At 41.3% G+C, this 23814-nt stretch overlaps 1 protein-coding gene across 2 annotated transcripts in view; it reads left to right on the top strand.

Moving 5' to 3' along the window:
- Nucleotides 1-4203: 4203 nt before the first annotated feature.
- fgf16 (fibroblast growth factor 16) overlaps nt 4204-23814 on the top strand; it is a 33636-nt gene continuing 14025 nt past the window's right edge. For both annotated transcript variants that reach the window (XM_046325093.1, XM_046325092.1), the window contains exon 1: nt 4204-5253. In XM_046325093.1, the coding sequence (XP_046181049.1) occupies nt 4980-5253 (274 nt within the window). In that variant the 5' untranslated portion in view covers nt 4204-4979. The remainder of the gene's footprint in view (nt 5254-23814) is intronic.

Below are 23814 nucleotides of genomic sequence, written 5' to 3'. Positions count from 1 at the left end.
ACCTGGTACTTCCTGTATATAGCCATGTTATTACCTGGTACTTCCTGTATATAGCCATGTTATTACCTGGTACTTCCTGTATATAACCATGTTATTACCTGGTACTTCCTGTATATAGCCATGTTATTACCTGGTACTTCCTGTATATAGCCATGTTATTACCTGGTACTTCCTGTATATAGCCATGTTATTACCTCCCTGTATATAGCCAGGTTATTACCTGGTACTTCCTGTATATAGCCATGTTATTACCTCCCTGTATATAGCCATGTTATTACCTGGTACTTCCTGTATATAGCCATGTTATTACCTGGTACTTCCTGTATATAACCATGTTATTACCTGGTACCCCCTGTATATAACCATGTTATTACCTGGTACTTCCTGTATATAACCATGTTATTACCTGGTACTTCCTGTATATAACCATGTTATTACCTCCCTGTATATAACCATGTTATTACCTGATACTTCCTGTATATAACCATGTTATTACCTGATACTTCCTGTATATAACCATGTTATTACCTCCCTGTATATAACCATGTTATTACCTGATACTTCCTGTATATAACCATGTTATTACCTCCCTGTATATAGCCATGTTATTACCTGGTACTTCCTGTATATAGCCATGTTATTACCTGGTACTTCCTGTATATAACCATGTTATTACCTGGTACTTCCTGTATATAACCATGTTATTACCTGGTACTTCCTGTATATAGCCATGCTATTACCTGGTACTTCCTGTATATAGCCATGTTATTACCTGGTACTTCCTGTATATAGCCATGTTATTACCTGGTACTTCCTGTATATAGCCATGTTATTACCTGGTACTTCCTGTATATAGCCATGTTATTACCTGGTACTTCCTGTATATAGCCATGTTATTACCTGGTACTTCCTGTATATAGCCATGTTATTACCTGGTGCTTCCTGTATATAGCCATGTTATTACCTGGTACTTCCTGTATATAGCCATGTTATTACCTCCCTGTATATAGCCAGGTTATTACCTGGTACTTCCTGTATATAGCCATGTTATTACCTCCCTGTATATAGCCATGTTATTACCTGGTACTTCCTGTATATAGCCATGTTATTACCTGGTACTTCCTGTATATAACCATGTTATTACCTGGTACCCCCTGTATATAACCATGTTATTACCTGGTACTTCCTGTTTATAACCATGTTATTACCTGCTACTCCCTGTATATAACCATGTTATTACCTGCTACTCCCTGTATATAGCCATGTTATTACCTGCTACTCCCTGTATATAGCCATGTTATTACCTGCTACTCCCTGTATATAGCCATGTTATTACCTCCCTGTATATAGCCAGGTTATTACCTGGTACTCCCTGTATATAACCATGGTATTACCTCCCTGTATATAGCCATGTTATTACCTGGTACTTCCTGTATATAACCATGTTATTACCTGGTACTTCCTGTATATAACATGTTATTACCTGGTACTTCCTGTATATAACCATGTTATTACCTGGTACTTCCTGTATATAGCCATGTTATTACCTGCTACTCCCTGTATATAGCCATGTTATTACCTGCTACTCCCTGTATATAGCCATGTTATTACCTGGTACTTCCTGTATATAACCATGTTATTACCTGGTACTTCCTGTATATAGCCATGTTATTACCTGGTACTTCCTGTATATAACCATGTTATTACCTCCCTGTATATAACCATGTTATTACCTGGTACTTCCTGTATATAACCATGTTATTACATCCCTGTATATAACCATGTTATTACCTGGTACTTCCTGTATATAGCCATGTTATTACCTGGTACTTCCTGTATATAACCATGTTATTACCTCCCTGTATATAACCATGTTATTACCTGGTACTTCCTGTATATAGACATTGGGGGAAATTATAATCTTTGATGACATAAAAACAATGACAGTTCAACAGCTTCATACACTGAATTTAGACAGACATGTCTGATATTGGCAGAAAGCTTAAATGCTTGTTAATCTAACTGCACTGTCCAATTTACAGTAGCTATTACAGTGAACTAATACCATGCTATTGTTTGAGGAGAGTGCACAGTTATGAACTGGAAAAGTTATTAATAAACCAATTAGGCCCTTTAGGAGCAGTCTTGATACAACATTTTGAACAGAAATACAAGGGTTCATTGGATCAGTCTAAACCGGTGCACACACACACACACACACACAGTGTCGCCTCATTTAAAAAATAATGGAACAAACAAAAAAAATCGTTTTTTTTCTTTGTATTATCTTTTACTAGATGTAATATTCTCTTACATTAATTTCACATTTCCACAAACTTCAAAGTGTTTCCTTTCAAATGGCATCAATAAAATGCATATCCTTGCTTCAGGTCCTGAGCTACAGGAAGTTAGATTTGGGTATGTCATTGTAGGTCCTGAGCAACAGGAAGTTAGATTTTGGTATGTCATTTTAGGTGGAAATTGGAGAAAAGAAGTGTCCAGTCCTTAAGAGGTTTTAAGAACAAATTCGTATTTACAATGACGACCTACCAGAAGGTCAAAAAAGGTCTCCTGTGGGGAGAAAAATAAAGGACAAAACACAAGAGAGACACCACAACACTACATAAAGAGAGACACCACAACACTACATAAAGAGAGACACCACAACACTACATAAAGAGAGACACCACAACACTACATAAAGAGAGACACCACAACACTACATAAAGAGAGACACCACAACACTACATAAAGAGAGACACCACAACACTACATAAAGAGAGACACCACAACACTACATAAAGAGAGACACCACAACACTACATAAAGAGAGACACCACAACACTACATAAAGAGAGACACCACAACACTACATAAAGAGAGACACCACAACACTACATAAAGAGAGACACCACAACACTACATAAAGAGAGACACCACAACACTACATAAAGAGAGACACCACAACACTAGATAAAGAGAGACACCACAACACTACATAAAGAGAGACACCACAACACTACATAAAGAGAGACACCACAACACTACATAAAGAGAGACAACACTACATAAAGAGAGACACCACAACACTACATAAAGAGAGACACCACAACACTACATAAAGAGAGACACCACAACACTACATAAAGAGAGACACCACAACACTACATAACGTACACAGACCTTGTGGCTTTACAGCCTTCAGTGTGTAAGTACTATTATATTTTAATTCAAAACAGCATTTATAAAGAACAACCAATGAGCAGCAGGTGCTTCTAATCAGTGTTGCCACTCATCTGCCAATCAGGAATGTGGCTTTTCTCATCTACCTGTATACAAGTAAGCCACAAAGAGATACAGAATTGTAGGGTATGTGAGCGAACACGAAGGGCAAGCATTGTACTCAACATTTTAGTCAATTTCCCCGACTAATTGAGTCTGTTTTGAGGGCAAAAGGGGGTGCAACTCAATATCAGGAAGGTGTTCCTAATGTTTTGTAAATTCAGTGTATGTAGCTGTTGAACTGTCATCAAAGATGATAATTTCCCCCCACCCAATGTCTCCTCTTGTAAGGCAGCACCAGAGCCAGCTCCGCATTGTATGTATCTGGCAGCTGATCTCGGGCTACAGCGGAGCCCAGGGAGAGCACGAGGAAGCACCTGCTGACAGACAGACAGACAGACAGACAGACAGACAGACAGACAGACAGACAGACAGACAGACAGACAGACAGACAGACAGACAGACAGACAGACAGACAGACAGACAGACAGACAGACAGACAGACAGACAGACAGACAGACAGACAGACAGACAGACAGACAGACAGACAGACAGACAGACAGACAGACAGACAGACAGACAGACAGACAGACAGACAGACAGACAGACAGACAGACAGACAGACAGACAGACAGAGAGCGAGAAAAAGAGAGAGAGAAGCAGATTAGAGAGAGAGAGAGAGAGAGAGAGAGAGAGAGAGGCAGGTTAGAGAGAGAGAGAGAGGCAGGTTAGAGAGGGAGGTTAGAGAGGAGAGAGAGAGAGAGAGAGAGAGCAGGTTAGAGAGAGAGAGAGGCAGGTTAGAGAGGGAGAGAGAGAGAGAGAGAGAGAGAGAGAGAGAGAGAGAGAGAGAGAGAGAGAGAGAGAGAGAGAGAGAGAGAGAGAGAGAGAGAGAGAGAGAGAGAAAGAGAGAGAAAGAGAGGCAGGTTAGAGAGAGAGAGAGAGAGGGGGGAGAGAGAGAGAGAGAAAGAGAGGCAGGTTAGAGAGAGAGAGAGAGAGGAGGTGGATATAAACGCTTTCATCCAAACTTCCAATTCTAAATTCCAGCGGCTCGAATATCACTCAGAACAGAAGACAGAGTTAATGACTGACTGGCTGCACCGTTATAAAATGGGACCGAGTTGAACGGAGATTTTCTGTTTGAAATCCGCAAAAGACATTAGGACGGAGCTTCTTGACTTTCTTAGAGATAATAGAGGCACCCCCCTGCGGTCCAAACGGTGAAGAGTTATTTTAAGAGTTCTATATGGATGGATTGTGAACGGACTCATTGGTAGCCTGATGCAGTGAAACATGTAGTTGATCAACTCTGTGTCAACTTCCATCGGTGTTTTAATGATGATTGCGGCTTTCATTCCGGAATCTGTTCGTTATTTCAATGCACCACAAACTCTCACCAGAGTTTCCTGCTCTTGGTTCCGTGGTGGTTTTATCAGCAGAAAGCCACAGAGAGCCGAGCAGGGAGGTTGTCCTGCTACAGCCTGCCGGAGTGAAGAGTAGCTGTCTGGGATTGTTAGTTCAGAAGACTAGTGATCCTACAGCGGCATCAGGACGAGACCGAGGCAGCGCGACACAAAACAAAGGCTGGATGACGCATTACATCGGGTAGCATACCTGCGCATGGGATTTGACTTTGTATGTTGCTTCCTTGATTCAACTGATATTTTAATTGCATTATCAGATCCCGTCAGTTTTGCGCCATGGCGGAGGTTGGGGGCTTTCTAGGTACACTCGACTTGGATTTACAGAGTTTCCCCGCACTAGGAAGTATGCCCTTGGCAGAGGCGCCAGCGGGGTTACTGGATGAAAGGCTGGGACAGATCGATGGGAGGTTACAGCGAGGCTCGCTGACAGATTTCGAGCACCTTAAAGGGATTCTGCGGCGGAGGCAGCTGTATTGTCGAACCGGATTCCAGCTGGAGATATTCCCCAACGGGACCGTGTACGGGACAAGACAGGACCACAGCAGATTCGGTGAGCGTCCAACAATTGCATGTGAACTTGGTGCGGTTTTGTTTGCACGGGCCAAGAGCAACATCTTCTGCAACAACTTTTACATTTGAAACCTGGTTATTTATTTGACAGTTTTCCTTTCCCAAAGCGTTGGGTGCGATGATTGAGCTGCATTTTTTTCTGTCGTTCCCAGTAATATAGATGTGTCATATTTAACCGGTAACAGGACATGTGTCATATTTAACCGGTAACAGAAGGATTGTAATGCAGGCCATTCGACACCTATTATGTCTGCCTTCTCAGAATATGATTAGTCATTTTGCTGAAGGGTTTCAGGTGTGTGTGTGGGCGTGTGTGTGTGTGTGTGTGTGTGTGTGTGTGTGTGTGTGTGTGTGTGTGTGTGTGTGTGTGTGTGTGTGTGTGTGTGTGTGTGTGTGTGTGTGTGTGTGTGTGTGTGTGTGTGTGTGTGTGTGTGTGTGTGTGTCATCCAGTCAGCAGGACAGGCACATGCCTTCCTTCTCCAGGCCACCATGCCTCTAAGAGGGTGCAGGAGCGGCAGGCAGGTGGCTCCCGAGAGAGAGAGAGAGAGAGAGAGAAGGAGAGAGAGAGAGAGAAGGAGAGAGAGAGAAGGAGAGAGAGAGAGAGAGAGGAGAGAGAGAGAGAGAGAGAGAGAGAGAGAGAGAGAGAGAGAGAGAGAGAGAGAGAGAGAGAGAGAGAGAGAGAGAGAGAGAGAGAGAGAGAGAGAGAGAGAGAGAGAGAGAGAGAGAGAGAGAGAGAGAGAGAGAGAGAGAGAGAGAGAGAGAGAGAGAGAGAGAGAGAGAGAGAGAGAGAGAGAGAGAGAGAGAGAGAGAGAGAGAGAGAGAGAGAGAGAGAGAGAGAGAGAGAGAGAGAGAAGAGAGAGAGAGAGAGAGAGAGAGAGAGAGAGAGAGAGAGAGAGAGAGAGAGAGAGAGAGAGAGAGAGAGAGAGAGAGGAGAGAGAGAGAGAGAGAGAGAGAGAAGGAGAGAGAGAGAGAGAGAGAGAGAGAGAGAGAGAGAGAGAGAGAGAGAGAGAGAGAGAGAGAGAGAGAGAGAGAGAGAGAGAGAGAGAGAGAGAGAGAGAGAGAGAGAGAGAGAGAGAGAGAGAGAGAGAGAGAGAGAGAGAGAGAGAGAGAGAGAGAGAGAGAGAGAGAGAGAGAGAGAGAGAGGAGAGAGAGCAAGAGAGAGCGAGAGAGAGAGAGAGAGAGAGAGAGAGAGAGAGAGAGAGAGAGAGAGAGAGAGAGAGAAGAGAGAGAGAGAGAGAGAGAGAGAGAGAAGGAGAGAGAGAAGGAGAGAGAGAGAGAGGAGAGAGAGAGAGAGAGAGAGAGAGAGAGAGAGAGAGAGGAGAGAGAGAGAGAGAGAGAAGGAGAGAGAGAAGGAGAGAGAGAGAGAGAGAGAGAGAGAGAGAGAGAGAGAGAGGAGAGAGAGAGAGAGAGAGAGAGAGAGAGAGAGAGAGAGAGAGAGAGAGAGAGAGAGAGAGAGAGAGAGAGAGAGAGAGAGAGAGAGAGAGAGAGAGAGAGAGAGAGAGAGAGAGAGAGAGAGAGAGAGAGAGAGAGAGAGAGAGAGAGAGAGAGAGAGAGGAGAGAGAGAGAGAGAGAGAGAGAGAGAGAGAGAGAGAGAGAGAGAGAGAGAGAGAGAGAGAGAGAGAGAGGAGAGAGAGAGAGAGAGAGAGAGAGAGAGAGAGAGAGAGAAGGAGAGAGAGAGAGAGAGAGAGAGAGAGAGAGAGAGAGAGAGAGAGAGAGAGAGAGAGAGAGAGAGAGAGAGAGAGAGAGAGAGAGAGAGAGAGAGAGAGAGAGAGAGAGAGAGCTGGACAGGCAGTGGTCCGTGTCTGGTTCTCTGTTTAACTGGTTCAAAGGGACCATACCGGCACTCTCTCTCCTAATTCTACTATTAATACGAATCATTGGAGGTGTGGTTCCAATCACTATCACAGACACATGAGGTCACAGAGAAAACATGCACATTCTCTGCACCTCATGTCCATGCAGTCATTCTGCAGGTGCAGCACTCTGTTAGGCTCACTGCCTGCCTGAGAGAGAAAGAGAGATGGGGAGAGAGATGGAGAGAGAGAAATGGGGAGAGAGATGGAGAGAGAGAGATGGGGAGAGGGAGAGAGAGATGGTGAGAGAGATGGAGAGAGAGAGATGGGGAGAGAGATGGGGAGAGAGAGATGGGGAGAGAGAGATGGGGAGAGAGAGATGGGGAGAGAGAGATGGGGAGAGAGAGATGGGGAGAGAGATGGGGAGAGAGATGGAGAGAGAGGGATAGAGAGAGAGGGAGAGAGAAATGGTGAGTGGGAGAGGGACAGAGAGAGATGGGGAGAGAGAGGGGGGGGTGCATTAACATCTGCTAACCATGTGTATGTGACAAATACATTTGATTTGATTTGAGAAAGAGAGAGAATAGCTGTAAAGCTAGAGATGGTTTAAAGCTGGCGGTCGGCAGTCAAGACAAGCCGATGGTGTACATGTCTGAACAGGGCTGGAGAGGACTGGGGAGGGCTGGAGAGGACTGGGGAGGGCTGGAGAGGACTGGAGGGGACTGGGGAGGACTGAAGAGGGCTGGAGAGGACTGGGGAGGGCTGGAGAGGACTGGGGAGGGCTGGAGAGGACTGGGGAGGGCTGGAGAGGGCTGGAGAGGACTGGGGAGAGAGGACTGGGGAGAGAGGACTGGAGAGGGCTGGAGAGGACTGGAGAGGGCTGGAGAGGACTGGAGAGGACTGGGGAGGACTGGAGAGGACTGGGGAGGACTGGGGAGGGCTGGGGAGGGCTGGAGAGGACTGGGGAGGGCTGGGGAGGACTGGAGAGGACTGGGGAGGACTGGAGAGGACTGGGGAGGGCTGGAGAGGACTGGGGAGGGCTGGAGAGGACTGGGGAGGACTGGAGAGGACTGGGGAGGGCTGGAGAGGACTGAGGAGGGCTGGAGAGGACTGGGGAGGGCTGGAGAGGACTGAGGAGGGCTGGAGAGGACTGAGGAGGGCTGGAGAGGACTGAGGAGGACTGGAGAGGACTGGGGAGGACTGGGGAGGACTGGGGAGGACTGGGGAGGACTGGAGAGGGCTGGAGAGGACTGGGGAGGGCTGAACAGGGCTGGAGGGGACTGGGGAGGGCTGGGGAGGACTGGAGAGGACTGAGGAGGGCTGAAGAGGACTGGAGAGGACTGAGGAGGGCTGAACAGGGCTGGAGAGGACTGAGGAGGGCTGAACAGGGCAGGAGAGGACTGGGGAGGGCTGAACAGGGCAGGAGAGGACTGAGGAGGGCTGAACAGGGTTGTAGAGGACTGAGGAGGGCTGAACAGGGCAGGAGAGGACTGAGGAGGGCTGAACAGGGCAGGAGAGGACTGAGGAGGGCTGAACAGGGCTGGAGAGGACTGAGGAGGGCTGAACAGGGCTGGAGAGGACTGGGGAGGGCTGGAGAGGACTGGGGAGGGCTGGAGAGGACTGGGGAGGGCTGGAGAGGACTGGGGAGGGCTGAACAGGGCAGGAGAGGACTGGGGAGGGCTGGAGAGGACTGAGGAGGGCTGAACAGTGCAGGAGAGGACTGAGGAGGACTGGAGAGGACGGGGGAGGGCTGGAGAGGACTGAGGAGGGGTGAACAGGGCAGGAGAGGGCTGAACGGGGCTGGAGAGGGCTGAACAGGGCTGGAGAGGACTGGGGAGGGCTGGAGAGGACTGGGGAGGGCTGAACAGGGCAGGAGAGGGCTGGAGAGGACTGGAGAGGGCAGGAGAGGACTGGGGAGGGCTGAACAGGGCAGGAGAGGACTGGGGAGGGCTGAACAGGGCAGGAGAGGACTGGGGAGGGCTGAACAGGGCAGGAGAGGACTGGGGAGGGCTGGAGAGGACTGGAGAGGGCTGGAGTGGACTGGGGAGGGCTGAACAGGGCAGGAGAGGACTGGGGAGGGCTGAACAGGGCAGGAGAGGACTGGGGAGGGCTGAACAGGGCAGGAGAGGACTGGGGAGGGCTGGAGAGGGCTGAACAGGGCTGGAGAGGACTGGAGAGGGCTGAACAGGGCTGGGTAGGGCTGGTGAGGACTGAACAGGGCTGGAGAGGGCTGGGGAGGGCTGGAGAGGACTGGGGAGGGCTGGAGAGGGCTGGAGAGAACTGGAGAGGACTGGAAAGGACTGGAGAGGGCTGGGGAGGGCTGGAGAGGACTGGGGAGGGCTGAAGAGGGCTGGGGAGGGCTGGGGACGGCTGAAGAGGGCTGGGGAGGACTGTAGAGGACTGTAGAGGACTGGGGATGGGCTGGAGAGGCCTGGAGAGGGCTGCGGAGGGCTGGAGAGGACTGGGTAGGGCTGGAGAAGATTGGGGAGGGCTGAGGAGGGCTGGAGAGGGCTGAAGAGGACTGGAGAGGGCTGAAGAGGACTGGAGAGGGCTGGGGAGGACTGGAGAGGGCTGGGGAGGACTGGAGAGGGCTGGGGAGGACTGGGGAGGGCTGAACAGGGCAGGAGAGGACTGGGGAGGGCTGAACAGGGCAGGAGAGGACTGAGGAGGGCTGAACAGGGCTGGAGAGGACTGAGGAGGGCTGAACAGGGCAGGAGAGGACCGAGGAGGGCTGAACAGGGCAGGAGAGGACTGAGGAGGGCTTAACAGGGCTGGAGAGGACTGAGGAGCGCTGAACAGGGCTGGAGAGGGCTGGAGAGGGCTGAACAGGGCAGGAGATGACTGGGGAGGGCTGGAGAGGACTGGGGAGGGCTGAACAGGGCAGGAGAGGGCTGGAGAGGACTGGGGAGGGCTGGAGAGGACTGGGAGGGCTGAACAGGGCAGGAGAGGACTGGGGAGGGCTGAACAGGGCAGGAGAGGACTGGGGAGGGCTGAACAGGTCAGGAGAGGACTGGGGAGGGCTGGAGAGGACTGGAGAGGGCTGGAGTGGACTGGGGAGGGCTGAACAGGGCAGGAGAGGACTGGGGGAGGGCTGAACAGGGCAGGAGAGGACTGGGGAGGGCTGGAGAGGGCTGAACAGGGCTGGAGAGGACTGGAGAGGGCTGAACAGGGCTGGGGAGGGCTGTAGAGGACTGGGGAGTGCTGGAGAGGGCTGGGGAGGGCTGGAGAGGGCTGGGGAGGGCTGGAGAGGGCTGGGGAGGGCTGGAGAGGACTGGAAAGGACTGGAAAGGACTGGAGAGGGCTGGAGAGGACTGGAGAGGGCTGGAGAGGACTGGGGAGGGCTGAAGAGGGCTGGGGAGGGCTGAAGAGGGCTGGGGAGGGCTGAAGAGGGCTGGGGAGGACTGGAGAGGGCTGGAGAGGCCTGGAGAGGCCTGGAGAGGGCTGGAGGGGGCTGGGGAGGGCTGGAGAAGATTGGGAGGGCTGGAGAGGGCTGGAGAGGGCTGGGGAGGACTGGAGAGGGCTTGGTAGGGCTGGAGAGGCCTGGAGAGGGCTGAGGAGGACTGAACAGGGCAGGAGAGGACTGAAAAGGGCAGGAGAGGACTGGGGAGGGCTGGAGAGGACTGGGGAGGGCTGAACAGGACTGAAGAGGACTCGGGAGGGCTGAAAAGGGCAGGAGAGGGCTGGGGAAGGCTGGAGAGGGCTGAACAGGGATGGAGAGGGCTGGAGAGGGCTGAACAGGGATGGAGAGGGCTGGAGAGGGCTGAACAGGGCTGAACAGGGCTGGAGAGGACTGGAGAGGGCTGGAGTGGACTGGGGAGGGCTGAACAGGGCAGGAGAGGACTGGGGAGGGCTGAACAGGGCAGGAGAGGACTGGGGAGGGCTGAACAGGGCAGGAGAGGACTGGAGAGGGCTGAACAGGGTTGGAGAGGACTGGAGAGGGCTGAACAGGGCTGGGGAGGGCTGGAGAGGGCTGGAGAGGACTGGGGAGGGCTGGAGAGGACTGGGGAGGGCTGGAGAGGACTGGGGAGGGCTGGGGAGGACTGGGGAGGGCTGGGGAGGGCTGGGGAGGACTGGAGAGGACTGGAGAGGACTGGGGAGGACTGGAGAGGGCTGGAGAGGCCTGGAGAGGGCTGGAGAGGACTGGGGAGGGCTGGAGAAGATTGGGGAGGGCTGAGGAGGGCTGGAGAGGGCTGGGGAGGACTGGAGAGGGCTGGGGAGGACTGGGGAGGACTGGAGAGGGCTGGGTAGGGCTGGAGAGGCCTGGAGAGGGCTGAGGAGGACTGAACAGGGCAGTAGAGGACTGGGGAGGGCTGGAGAGGGCTGGGAGGGCTGAACAGGGCAGGAGAGGACTGGGGAGGGCTGAAAAGGCATGAGAGGACTGGGGAGGGCTGGAGAGGACTGGGGAGGGCTGGAGAGGGCTGAACAGGGCTGGAGAGGACTGAACAGGACTGAAGAGGATTGAAAAGGGCAGGAGAGGACTGGAGAGGACTGGGGAAGGCTGGAGAGGGCTGAACAGGGATGGAGAGGGCTGAAGAGGGCTGGAGAGGGCTGAACAGGGCTGGACAGGACTGAACAGGGCTGGAGAGGACTGAACAGGGCTGGAGAGGACTGAACAGGGCTGGGAGGGCTGGAGAGGACTGAAGAGGACTGAAGAGGACTGGGGAGGGCTGGAGAGGACTGGGGAGGGCTGGAGAGGACTGGGGAGGGCTGGGGAGGGCTGGAGGGGACATGGGAGGGCTGGAGAGGACTGGGGAGGGCTGAAGAGGACTGGAGAGGACTGAGGAGGGCTGAACAGGGCTGGAGAGGACTGGGGAGGGCTGAACAGGGCTGGAGAGGGTTGAGGAGGGCTGAGCAGGGCTGGAGAGGGCTGAGGAGGGCTGCAGAGTATTGAGGAGGTTTGAACCAGGCTGAGGAGGGCTGAACACATTTGAACAGGACTGAGGAGTGATGAACAGGGTTGAGGAGTGATGAACAGGGTTGAGGAGTGATGAACAGGGTTGAGGAGTGATGAACAGGGTTGAGGAGTGATGAACAGGGTTGAGGAGTGATGAACATGGTTGAGGAGTGATGAACAGGGTTGGAGAGGGTTGAGGAGTGATGAACAGGGTTGATGAGTGATGAACAGGGTTGAGGAGTGATGAACAGGGTTGAGGAGTGATGAACAGGGTTGAGGAGTGATGAACAGGGTTGAGGAGTGATGAACAGGGTTGAGGAGTGATGAACAGGGTTGAGGAGTGATGAACAGGGTTGAGGAGTGATGAACAGGGTTGAGGAGTGATGAACAGGGTTGAGGAGTGATGAACAGGGTTGAGGAGTGATGAACAGGGTTGGAGAGGGTTGAGGAGTGATGAACAGGGTTGAGGAGTGATGAACAGGGTTGAGGAGTGATGAACAGGGTTGAGGAGTGATGAACAGGGTTGGAGAGGGTTGAGGAGTGATGAACAGGGTTGAGGAGTGATGAACAGGGTTGAGGAGTGATGAACAGGGTTGAGGAGTGATGAACAGGGCTGAGGAGTGATGAACAGGGTTGAGGAGTGATGAACAGGGTTGAGGAGTGATGAACAGGGTTGAGGAGGCTGAAACAGGCCTGGAGAGGGTTGAGGAGTGATGAACAGGGTTGAGGAGTGATGAACAGGGTTGAGGAGGCTGAAACAGGCCTGGAGAGGGTTGGGTAGTGTTTGTTTCTGGCTTCACTTTGGGTTAGAATGCAGAGCAGGTGTCAGTGCTGGGAGAAGATGGGTTTGATTAAAAGGTGGCCAGGATCAGAGAGAGCTGGTGTTTCATTCCCTGACAGCATTATCGTAGAGAATCAGAGAGAGCTCGTGTTTCATTCCCTGACAGCATTATCATAGAGAATCAGAGAGAGCTCGTGTTTCATTCCCTGACAGCATTATCGTAGAGGATCAGCGAGAGCTCGTGTTTCCTTCCCTGGCAGCATTATCGTAGAGGATCAGCGAGAGCTCGTGTTTCCTTCCCTGGCAGCATTATCGTAGAGAATCAGAGAGAGCTGGTGTTTCCTTCCCTGGCAGCATTATCAGAGAGCAGGTATTCCCAATGCCGTTGGGGGTACGCCAAATAATAATGTGGTTCACTTTTTTTCCCCATTTATATTTTCCAACGGGACTATACATTTAGGTGAGTTTTTTTCTCTCACCTCAGTAGCCTCGTTTCTCTGCCAAAAATAATATTCAACCATCTAGTGTTCAGCGAAATTACAACACAATGTCAAATACAGGTAGCCTGGTCAAATAATGAACATCCAATCATATTAACCGTTACTCATCCAATCACATTAACCATTACTCATCCAATCACATTAACCGTTACTCATCCAATCACATTAACCGTTACTCATCCAATCACATTAACCGTTACTCATCCAATCACATTAACCGTTACTCATCCAATCACATTAACCGTTACTCATCCAATCACATTAACCCAAATGGCACCACATTAACCCAAATGGAGTCCCAAATGACTCATCCCAATCACATGAACCGTTACTCATCCAATCACATTAACCGTTACTCATCCAATCACATTAACCGTTACTCATCCAATCACATTAACCGTTACCCTCTCATGTAAATTCCACTAACGGTCCATATGTAGCCAAACATAGCTGCTGCTCATGTTGGTATCTGTACTGACGGCACCAAAGCCATAACAGGGAGACATAGTGGAGTGGTAACATGCCTGCAACAGTTGCTCCCGACACCACGTGGGTACACTGTAGCATCCCCCTAGAGGCTCTTGGGTACACTGCAGCATCCACCTAGAGGCTCTTGGGTACCCTACAGCATCCACCTAGAGGCTCTTGGGTACCCTACAGCATCCACCTAGAGGCTCTTGGGTACACTGCAGCATCCACCGAGAGGCTCTTGGGTACCCTACAGCATCCACCTAGAGGCTCTTGGGTACCCTACAGCATCCACCTAGAGGCTCTTGGGTACACTGCAGCATCCACCCGAGAGGCTCTTGGGTACACTGCAGCATCCACCGAGAGGCTCTTGGGTACCCTACAGCATCCACCTAGAGGCTCTTGGGTACACTGCAGCATCCACCGAGAGGCTCTTGGGTACACTGCAGCATCCACCTAGAGGCTCTTGGGTACCCTACAGCATCCACCTAGAGGCTCTTGGGTACACTGCAGCAACCACCTAGAGGCTCTTGGGTACCCTACAGCATCCACCTAGAGGCTCTTGGGTACACTGCAGCATCCACCGAGAGGCTCTTGGGTACACTGCAGCATCCACCGAGAGGCTCTTGGGTACACTGCAGCATCCACCGAGAGGCTCTTGGGTACCCTACAGCATCCACCTAGAGGCTCTTGGGTACACTGCAGCAACCACCTAGAGGCTCTTGGGTACACTGCAGCATCCACCTAGAGGCTCTTGGGTACCCTACAGCATCCACCTAGAGGCTCTTGGGTACCCTACAGCATCCACCTAGAGGCTCTTGGGTACCCTACAGCATCCACCTAGAGGCTCTTGGGTACCCTACAGCATCCACCTAGAGGCTCTTGGGCACCCTACAGCATCCACCTAGAGGCTCTTGGGTACACTGCAGCATCCACCGAGAGGCTCTTGGGTACACTGCAGCATCCACCTAGAGGCTCTTGCTGCCAAGGGAATGCCTGACAGCTTGAAATATGTTTTTGTCACCACAGTGAAAATGGTTAACTTTGTTAAAGCAAGACCTCTGAACTCTTCTGTATTTTCTGCACTATGCACTGATATGGGCAGCGACCATGTAACGCTTTTACAACATACAGAAGTGCGCTGGTTATCAAGGGGCAAAGTATTGACACTTTGTTTGATGTGAGAGTGGATTCTCGGCCCTCACTAGCATGAAAACTAAATACAGGCACAGACTGTGTGTGGAAAATGATTTAAGACCGAGACTCTCTCCAACACAACCCAACATTGCAGAGTTATGTGCATCCTTTCAAGCACACCCTTCTTATTAACCTGTGGTGAGTTATTCACCATTTTAGATGAACAAATAAGGTTTTATATGTAAGATGGTTAAATAAAGAGCAAAATGATTGATTATTATGATATTATTATTTGTGCCCTGGTCTATAAGAGCTCTTTGTCACTTCCCACGAGCCGGTTGTGACAAACTCACACTCATTCTAATGTTTAATAAATATATCGTATAGTGTGTGTGGCAGGCTTACGATGATGGCAAACAACAACATTTGAGAGTGCGCTGACCCTGGTGCTAGAGGGGGTACAGCTGACCCTGGTGCTAGAGGAGGTACAGCTGACGCTGGTGCTAGAGGAGGTACAGCTGACGCTGGTGCTAGAGGGGGTACAGCTGACCCTGGTGCTAGAGGGGGTACAGCTGACCCTGGTGCTAGAGGGGGTACAGCTGACCCTGGTGCTAGAGGAGGTACAGCTGACGCTGGTGCTAGAGGAGGTACAGCTGACGCTGGTGCTAGAGGGGGTACAGCTGACCCTGGTGCTAGAGGGGGTACAGCTGACTCTGGTGCTAGAGGGGGTACAGCTGACCCTGGTGCTAGAGGGGGTACAGCTGACCCTGGTGCTAGAGGGGGTACAGCTGACCCTGGTGCTAGAGGGGGTACAGCTGACCCTGGTGCTAGAGGGGGTACAGCTGACCCTGGTGCTAGAGGGGGTACAGCTGACCCTGGTGCTAGAGGGGGTACAGCTGACCCTGGTGCTAGAGGGGGTACAGCTGAACCTGGTGCTAGAGGGGGTACAGATGACCCTGGCGCTAGAGGGGGTACAGATGACCCTGGCGCTAGAGGGGGTACGCAGCTGGAGGTTGAACGTTTGAAGGGACTATAAAACGTTTGGGAACCACTGGCCTAGAGGATCAGAGACTAAGAGGCTGGCTGAGTCCCAAATGGCACCCTATGTGCCCTGGTCATTAATAGTGCACTACATTTGGAATACAGCCCAGTCGTGTCCTGTCCAGGGGTGGACCGGATGGTAAACACGAACTAAGCACTAATAGCATCTGTATTCTGCATCAGCTGTGCTGGTGTTTATCCACAGTTTCTATCCACTATTAGAAAACATCCCTGTTCAGGCTTCACCTCAGGTAGAGTCCAAATACTGTGGGAAAACATTCAATATGTTCTGTCTATGGGCTCTGGTCAAAAGTAGCACACTCTGAAGGGAATTATAGGGTGCCATTTGGGATGCACCTCATGGAGAGAAACATCCAGAACGAGTAGGACGCACCTCATGGAGAGAAATATCTAGAACGAGTAGGACGCACCTCATGGAGAGAAACATCTAGAACGAGTGGGACGCACCTCATGGAGAGAAACATCTAGAACGAGTGGGACGCACCTCTGCTTCCCATAACAACTGGTCAGAGAGCAGCTGTCCCCAACCCAGTCCCAATCATTGGCTCGTCCCCAATGGGGACTCTGGGTCTTCCTTTACTGTGGCAGTCCTCATGAGGGGCGGCAGGGTAGCCTAGTGGTTAGCGCGTTGGACTAGTAACCGGAAGGTTGCAAGTTCAAACCCCCGAACTGACAAGGTACAAATCTGTTGTTCTGCCTCTGAACAGTTAACCCACTGTTCCTCATTGAAAATAAGAATTTGTTCTTAACTGACTTGCCTCGTTAAATAAAGGTTAAATAAAAATTAGAGCCCGTTTCATCACAGCGCTTGATGGTTTTTGCGACTGCACTTGAAGAAACTTTCAAAGTTCTTGAAATGTTCCGTATTGACTGATCTTCATGTCTTAAAGTAATGATGGTCTGTCGTTTCTCTTTGCTTATTTGATCTGTTCCTGCCATAATATGGACTTGGTCTTTTACCAAATAGGGCTATCTTCTGTATACCACCCCTACCTTGTCACAACATAACTAATTGGCTCAAATGCATTAAGAAGGAAAGAAATTCGCCAAATTAACTTTTAAGAAGACATACCTGTTAATTGAAATGCATTCCAGCTGACTACCTCATGTTGCTGGTTGAGAGAATGCCAAGTGTGTGCAAAGCTGTCATCAAGGCAAAGGGTGGCTACTTTGAAGAATCTAAAATATATATTTTTAGATTTGTTTTATACTTTTTTGGTTACTAAAAAAAACATGTTGATGCATAAAACAACGTAACCAAGAAGATCTTGACATCTAGCCACTTAGCTAGTGAGCAACACAATGCAGACTCCCGTAGGTGTGTCAGTGTACTAATATAACCTGTAGTTATATTTATTATAGTTACAGTATACTAACAACCTATAGTTATATATTATAGTTACAGTATACTAATATAACCTATAGTTATATATATATATTATAGTTACAGTATACTAATATAACCTATAGTTATATATATATATTATAGTTACAGTATACTAATATAACCTATAGTTATATATATATTATAGTTACAGTATACTAATATAACCTGTAGTTATATTTATTATAGTTACAGTATACTAATATAACCTATAGTTATATATTATAGTTACAGTATACTAATATAACCTGTAGTTATATTTATTATAGTTACAGTATACTAATATAACCTATAGTTATATATTATAGTTACAGTATACTAATATAACCTATAGTTATATATATATATATTATTATTATTATTATTATTATAGTTACAGTATACTAATATAACATATAGTTATATATATTATATATAGTTACAGTATACTAATATAACATAGTTATATATATATATATATATATATATATTATAGTTACAGTATACTAATATAACATAGTTATATATATATATATATATATTATAGTTACAGTATACTAATATAACATAGTTATATATATATATATATATATTATAGTTACAGTATACTAATATAACCTATAGTTATATATATATTATAGTTACAGTATACTAATATAACCTATAGTTATATATTATAGTTACAGTATACTAATATAACCTATAGTTATATATTATAGTTACAGTATACTAATATAACCTATAGTTATATATTATAGTTACAGTATACTAATATAACCTATATATATATATTATAGTTACAGTATACTAATATAACCTATATATATATATTATAGTTACAGTATACTAATATAACCTATATATATATATTATAGTTACAGTATACTAATATAACCTATAGGTATATATTATAGTTACAGTATACTAATATAACCTATAGTTATATATATATATATATATATATATTATAGTTACAGTATACTAATATAACCTATATATATATATTATAGTTACAGTATACTAATATAACCTATAGGTATATATTATAGTTACAGTATACTAATATAACCTATAGTTATATATATATTATAGTGACAGTATACTAATATAACCTATAGTTATATATATATATATATATTATAGTTACAGTATACTAATATAACATAGTTATATATATATATATATTATAGTTACAGTATACTAATATAACCTATATATATATTATAGTTACAGTATACTAATATAACCTATAGTTATATATATATTATAGTTACAGTATACTAATATAACCTATAGTTATATATATATTATAGTTACAGTATACTAATATAACCTATAGTTATATATATATATATATTATAGTTACAGTATACTAATATAACCTATAGTTATATATATATATTATAGTGACAGTATACTAATATAACCTATAGTTATATATATATATATTATAGTTACAGTATACTAATATAACCTATATATATATATTATAGTTACAGTATACTAATATAACCTATATATATATATTATAGTTACAGTATACTAATATAACCTATAGGTATATATATATATATTATAGTTACAGTATACTAATATAACCTATATATATATATTATAGTTACAGTATACTAATATAACCTATAGGTATATATTATAGTTACAGTATACTAATATAACCTATAGTTATATATATATTATAGTGACAGTATACTAATATAACCTATAGTTATATATATATATATTATAGTTACAGTATACTAATATAACATAGTTATATATATATATTATAGTTACAGTATACTAATATAACCTATAGTTATATATATATTATAGTTACAGTATACTAATATAACCTATATATATATATTATAGTTACAGTATACTAATATAACCTATAGTTATATATATATTATAGTTACAGTATACTAATATAACCTATAGTTATATATATATTATAGTTACAGTATACTAATATAACCTATAGTTATATATATATATATTATAGTTACAGTATACTAATATAACCTATAGTTATATATATATTATAGTTACAGTATACTAATACAACCTATAGTTATATATATATATATTATAGTTACAGTATACTAATATAACCTATAGTTATATATATATATTATAGTTACAGTATACTAATATAACCTATAGTTATATATTATAGTTACAGTATACTAATATAACCTATATATATATATTATAGTTACAGTATACTAATATAACCTATATATATATATTATAGTTACAGTATACTAATATAACCTATATATATATATTATAGTTACAGTATACTAATATAACCTATATATATATATTATAGTTACAGTATACTAATATAACCTATATATATATATTATAGTTACAGTATACTAATATAACCTATAGTTATATATATATTATAGTTACAGTATACTAATACAACCTATAGTTATATATATATATATTATAGTTACAGTATACTAATATAACCTATAGTTATATATATATATTTATTATAGTTACAGTATACTAATATAACCTATAGTTATATATATATATTTATTATAGTTACAGTATACTAATATAACCTATAGTTATATATATATTATAGTTACAGTATACTAATATAACCTATATATATATATTATAGTTACAGTATACTAATATAACCTATATATATATATTATAGTTACAGTATACTAATACAACCTATAGTTATATATATATATATTATAGTTACAGTATACTAATATAACCTATAGTTATATATATATATATATATTATAGTGACAGTATACTAATATAACCTATAGTTATATATTATAGTTACAGTATACTAATATAACCTATAGTTATATATTATAGTTACAGTATACTAATATAACCTATAGTTATATATTATAGTTACAGTATACTAATATAACCTATAGTTATATATATATTATAGTTACAGTATACTAATATAACCTATAGTTATATATATATTATAGTTACAGTATACTAATATAACCTATAGTTATATATTATAGTTACAGTATACTAATATAACCTATAGTTATATATATATTATAGTTACAGTATACTAATATAACCTATAGTTATATATATATTATAGTTACAGTATACTAATATAACATAGTTATATATATATTATAGTTACAGTATACTAATATAACATAGTTATATATATATATATATTATAGTTACAGTATACTAATATAACCTATAGTTATATATATTATAGTGACAGTATACTAATATAACCTATAGGTATATATTATAGTTACAGTATACTAATATAACCTATAGTTATATATATATTATAGTGACAGTATACTAATATAACCTATAGTTATATATATATATATTATAGTTACAGTATACTAATATAACATAGTTATATATATATATATATTATAGTTACAGTATACTAATATAACCTATAGTTATATATATATTATAGTTACAGTATACTAATATAACCTATATATATATATTATAGTGACAGTATACTAATATAACCTATAGTTATATATATATTATAGTTACAGTATACTAATATAACCTATAGTTATATATATATTATAGTTACAGTATACTAATATAACCTATAGGTATATATTATAGTTACAGTATACTAATATAACCTATAGTTATATATTATAGTGACAGTATACTAATATAACCTATAGTTATATATATATTATAGTTACAGTATACTAATATAACCTATAGTTATATATATATTATAGTTACAGTATACTAATATAACCTATAGTTATATATATATTATAGTTACAGTATACTAATATAACCTATAGTTATATATATATTATAGTTACAGTATACTAATATAACCTATAGTTATATATTATAGTTACAGTATACTAATATAACCTATAGTTATATATATATTATAGTGACAGTATACTAATATAACCTATAGTTATATATATATTATAGTTACAGTATACTAATATAACCTATAGGTATATATTATAGTTACAGTATACTAATATAACCTATAGTTATATATTATAGTTACAGTATACTAATATAACCTATAGTTATATATATATATATATATATATATATATATATATATATTATATAGTTACAGTATACTAATATAACCTATATATATATATTATAGTTACAGTATACTAATATAACCTATAGTTATATATATATTATAGTGACAGTATACTAATATAACCTATAGTTATATATATATTATAGTTACAGTATACTAATATAACCTGTAGTTATATTTATTATAGTTACAGTATACTAATATAACCTATATATATATATTATAGTTACAGTATACTAATATAACCTATAGTTATATATTATAGTTACAGTATACTAATATAACCTGTAGTTATATTTATTATAGTTACAGTATACTAATATAACCTATAGTTATATATTATAGTTACAGTATACTAATATAACCTGTAGTTATATTTATTATAGTTACAGTATACTAATATAACCTATAGTTATATATTATAGTTACAGTATACTAATATAACCTATAGTTATATATATATATATTATAGTTACAGTATACTAATATAACCTATAGTTATATATATATATATATATATTATTATTATTATTATTATTATAGTTACAGTATACTAATATAACATATAGTTATATATATTATATATAGTTACAGTATACTAATATAACATAGTTATATATATATTATAGTTACAGTATACTAATATAACATAGTTATATATATATATATTATAGTTACAGTATACTAATATAACATATAGTTATATATATATATATATTATAGTGACAGTATACTAATATAACCTATAGTTATATATTATAGTGACAGTATACTAATATAACCTATAGTTATATATTATAGTTACAGTATACTAATATAACCTATAGTTATATATTATAGTTACAGTATACTAATATAACCTATAGTTATATATATATTATACTGACTCCAATTAGTTAATATATAATATAATATATAAATTATAGTTACAGTATACTAATATAACCTATAGGTATATATTATAGTTACAGTATACTAATATAACCTATAGTTATATATTATAGTTACAGTATACTAATATAACCTATAGTTATATATTATAGTTACAGTATACTAATATAACCTATAGTTATATATTATAGTTACAGTATACTAATATAACCTATAGTTATATATATATATTATAGTTACAGTATACTAATATAACCTATAGTTATATATTATAGTTACAGTATACTAATATAACCTATAGTTATATATATATATATTATAGTTACAGTATACTAATATAACCTATAGTTATATATTATAGTTACAGTATACTAATATAACCTATAGTTATATATATATATATATATTATAGTTACAGTATACTAATATAACCTATAGTTATATATTATAGTTACAGTATACTAATATAACCTATAGTTATATATTATAGTTACAGTATACTAATATAACCTATAGTTATATATATATTTATTATAGTTACAGTATACTAATATAACCTATAGTTATATATTATAGTTACAGTATACTAATATAACATATAGTTATATATATATATATTATAGTTACAGTATACTAATATAACCTATAGTTATATATTATAGTTACAGTATACTAATATAACCTATATATATATATTATAGTTACAGTATACTAATATAACCTATAGTTATATATTATAGTTACAGTATACTAATATAACCTATAGGTATATATTATAGTTACAGTATACTAATATAACCTATAGTTATATATATATATATATTATAGTTACAGTATACTAATATAACATAGTTATATATATATATATATTATAGTTACAGTATACTAATATAACCTATATATATATTATAGTTACAGTATACTAATATAACCTATAGTTATATATATATTATAGTTACAGTATACTAATATAACCTATAGTTATATATATATTATAGTTACAGTATACTAATATAACCTATAGTTATATATATATATATATTATAGTTACAGTATACTAATATAACCTATAGTTATATATTATAGTTACAGTATACTAATATAACCTATAGTTATATATTATAGTTACAGTATACTAATATAACATATAGTTATATATATATATATTATAGTTACAGTATACTAATATAACCTATAGTTATATATTATAGTTACAGTATACTAATAACCTATAGTTATATATTATAGTTACAGTATACTAATATAACCTATAGTTATATATTATAGTTACAGTATACTAATATAACCTATAGTTATATATATATTATAGTTACAGTATACTAATATAACCTATAGTTATATATATATTTATTATAGTTACAGTATACTAATATAACCTATAGTTATATATATATTTATTATAGTTACAGTATACTAATATAACCTATAGTTATATATTATAGTTACAGTATACTAATATAACCTATAGTTATATATATATTTATTATAGTTACAGTATACTAATATAACCTATAGGTATATATTATAGTTACAGTATACTAATA

This window comes from Oncorhynchus gorbuscha, linkage group LG23, assembly GCF_021184085.1.
Source record: "Oncorhynchus gorbuscha isolate QuinsamMale2020 ecotype Even-year linkage group LG23, OgorEven_v1.0, whole genome shotgun sequence".
NCBI classification, from domain to species: Eukaryota; Metazoa; Chordata; class Actinopteri; order Salmoniformes; family Salmonidae; genus Oncorhynchus; species Oncorhynchus gorbuscha.
The sequence above is the reverse complement of the archived record's forward strand: the minus strand, read 5'-3'. Positions and strand labels throughout refer to the sequence as shown.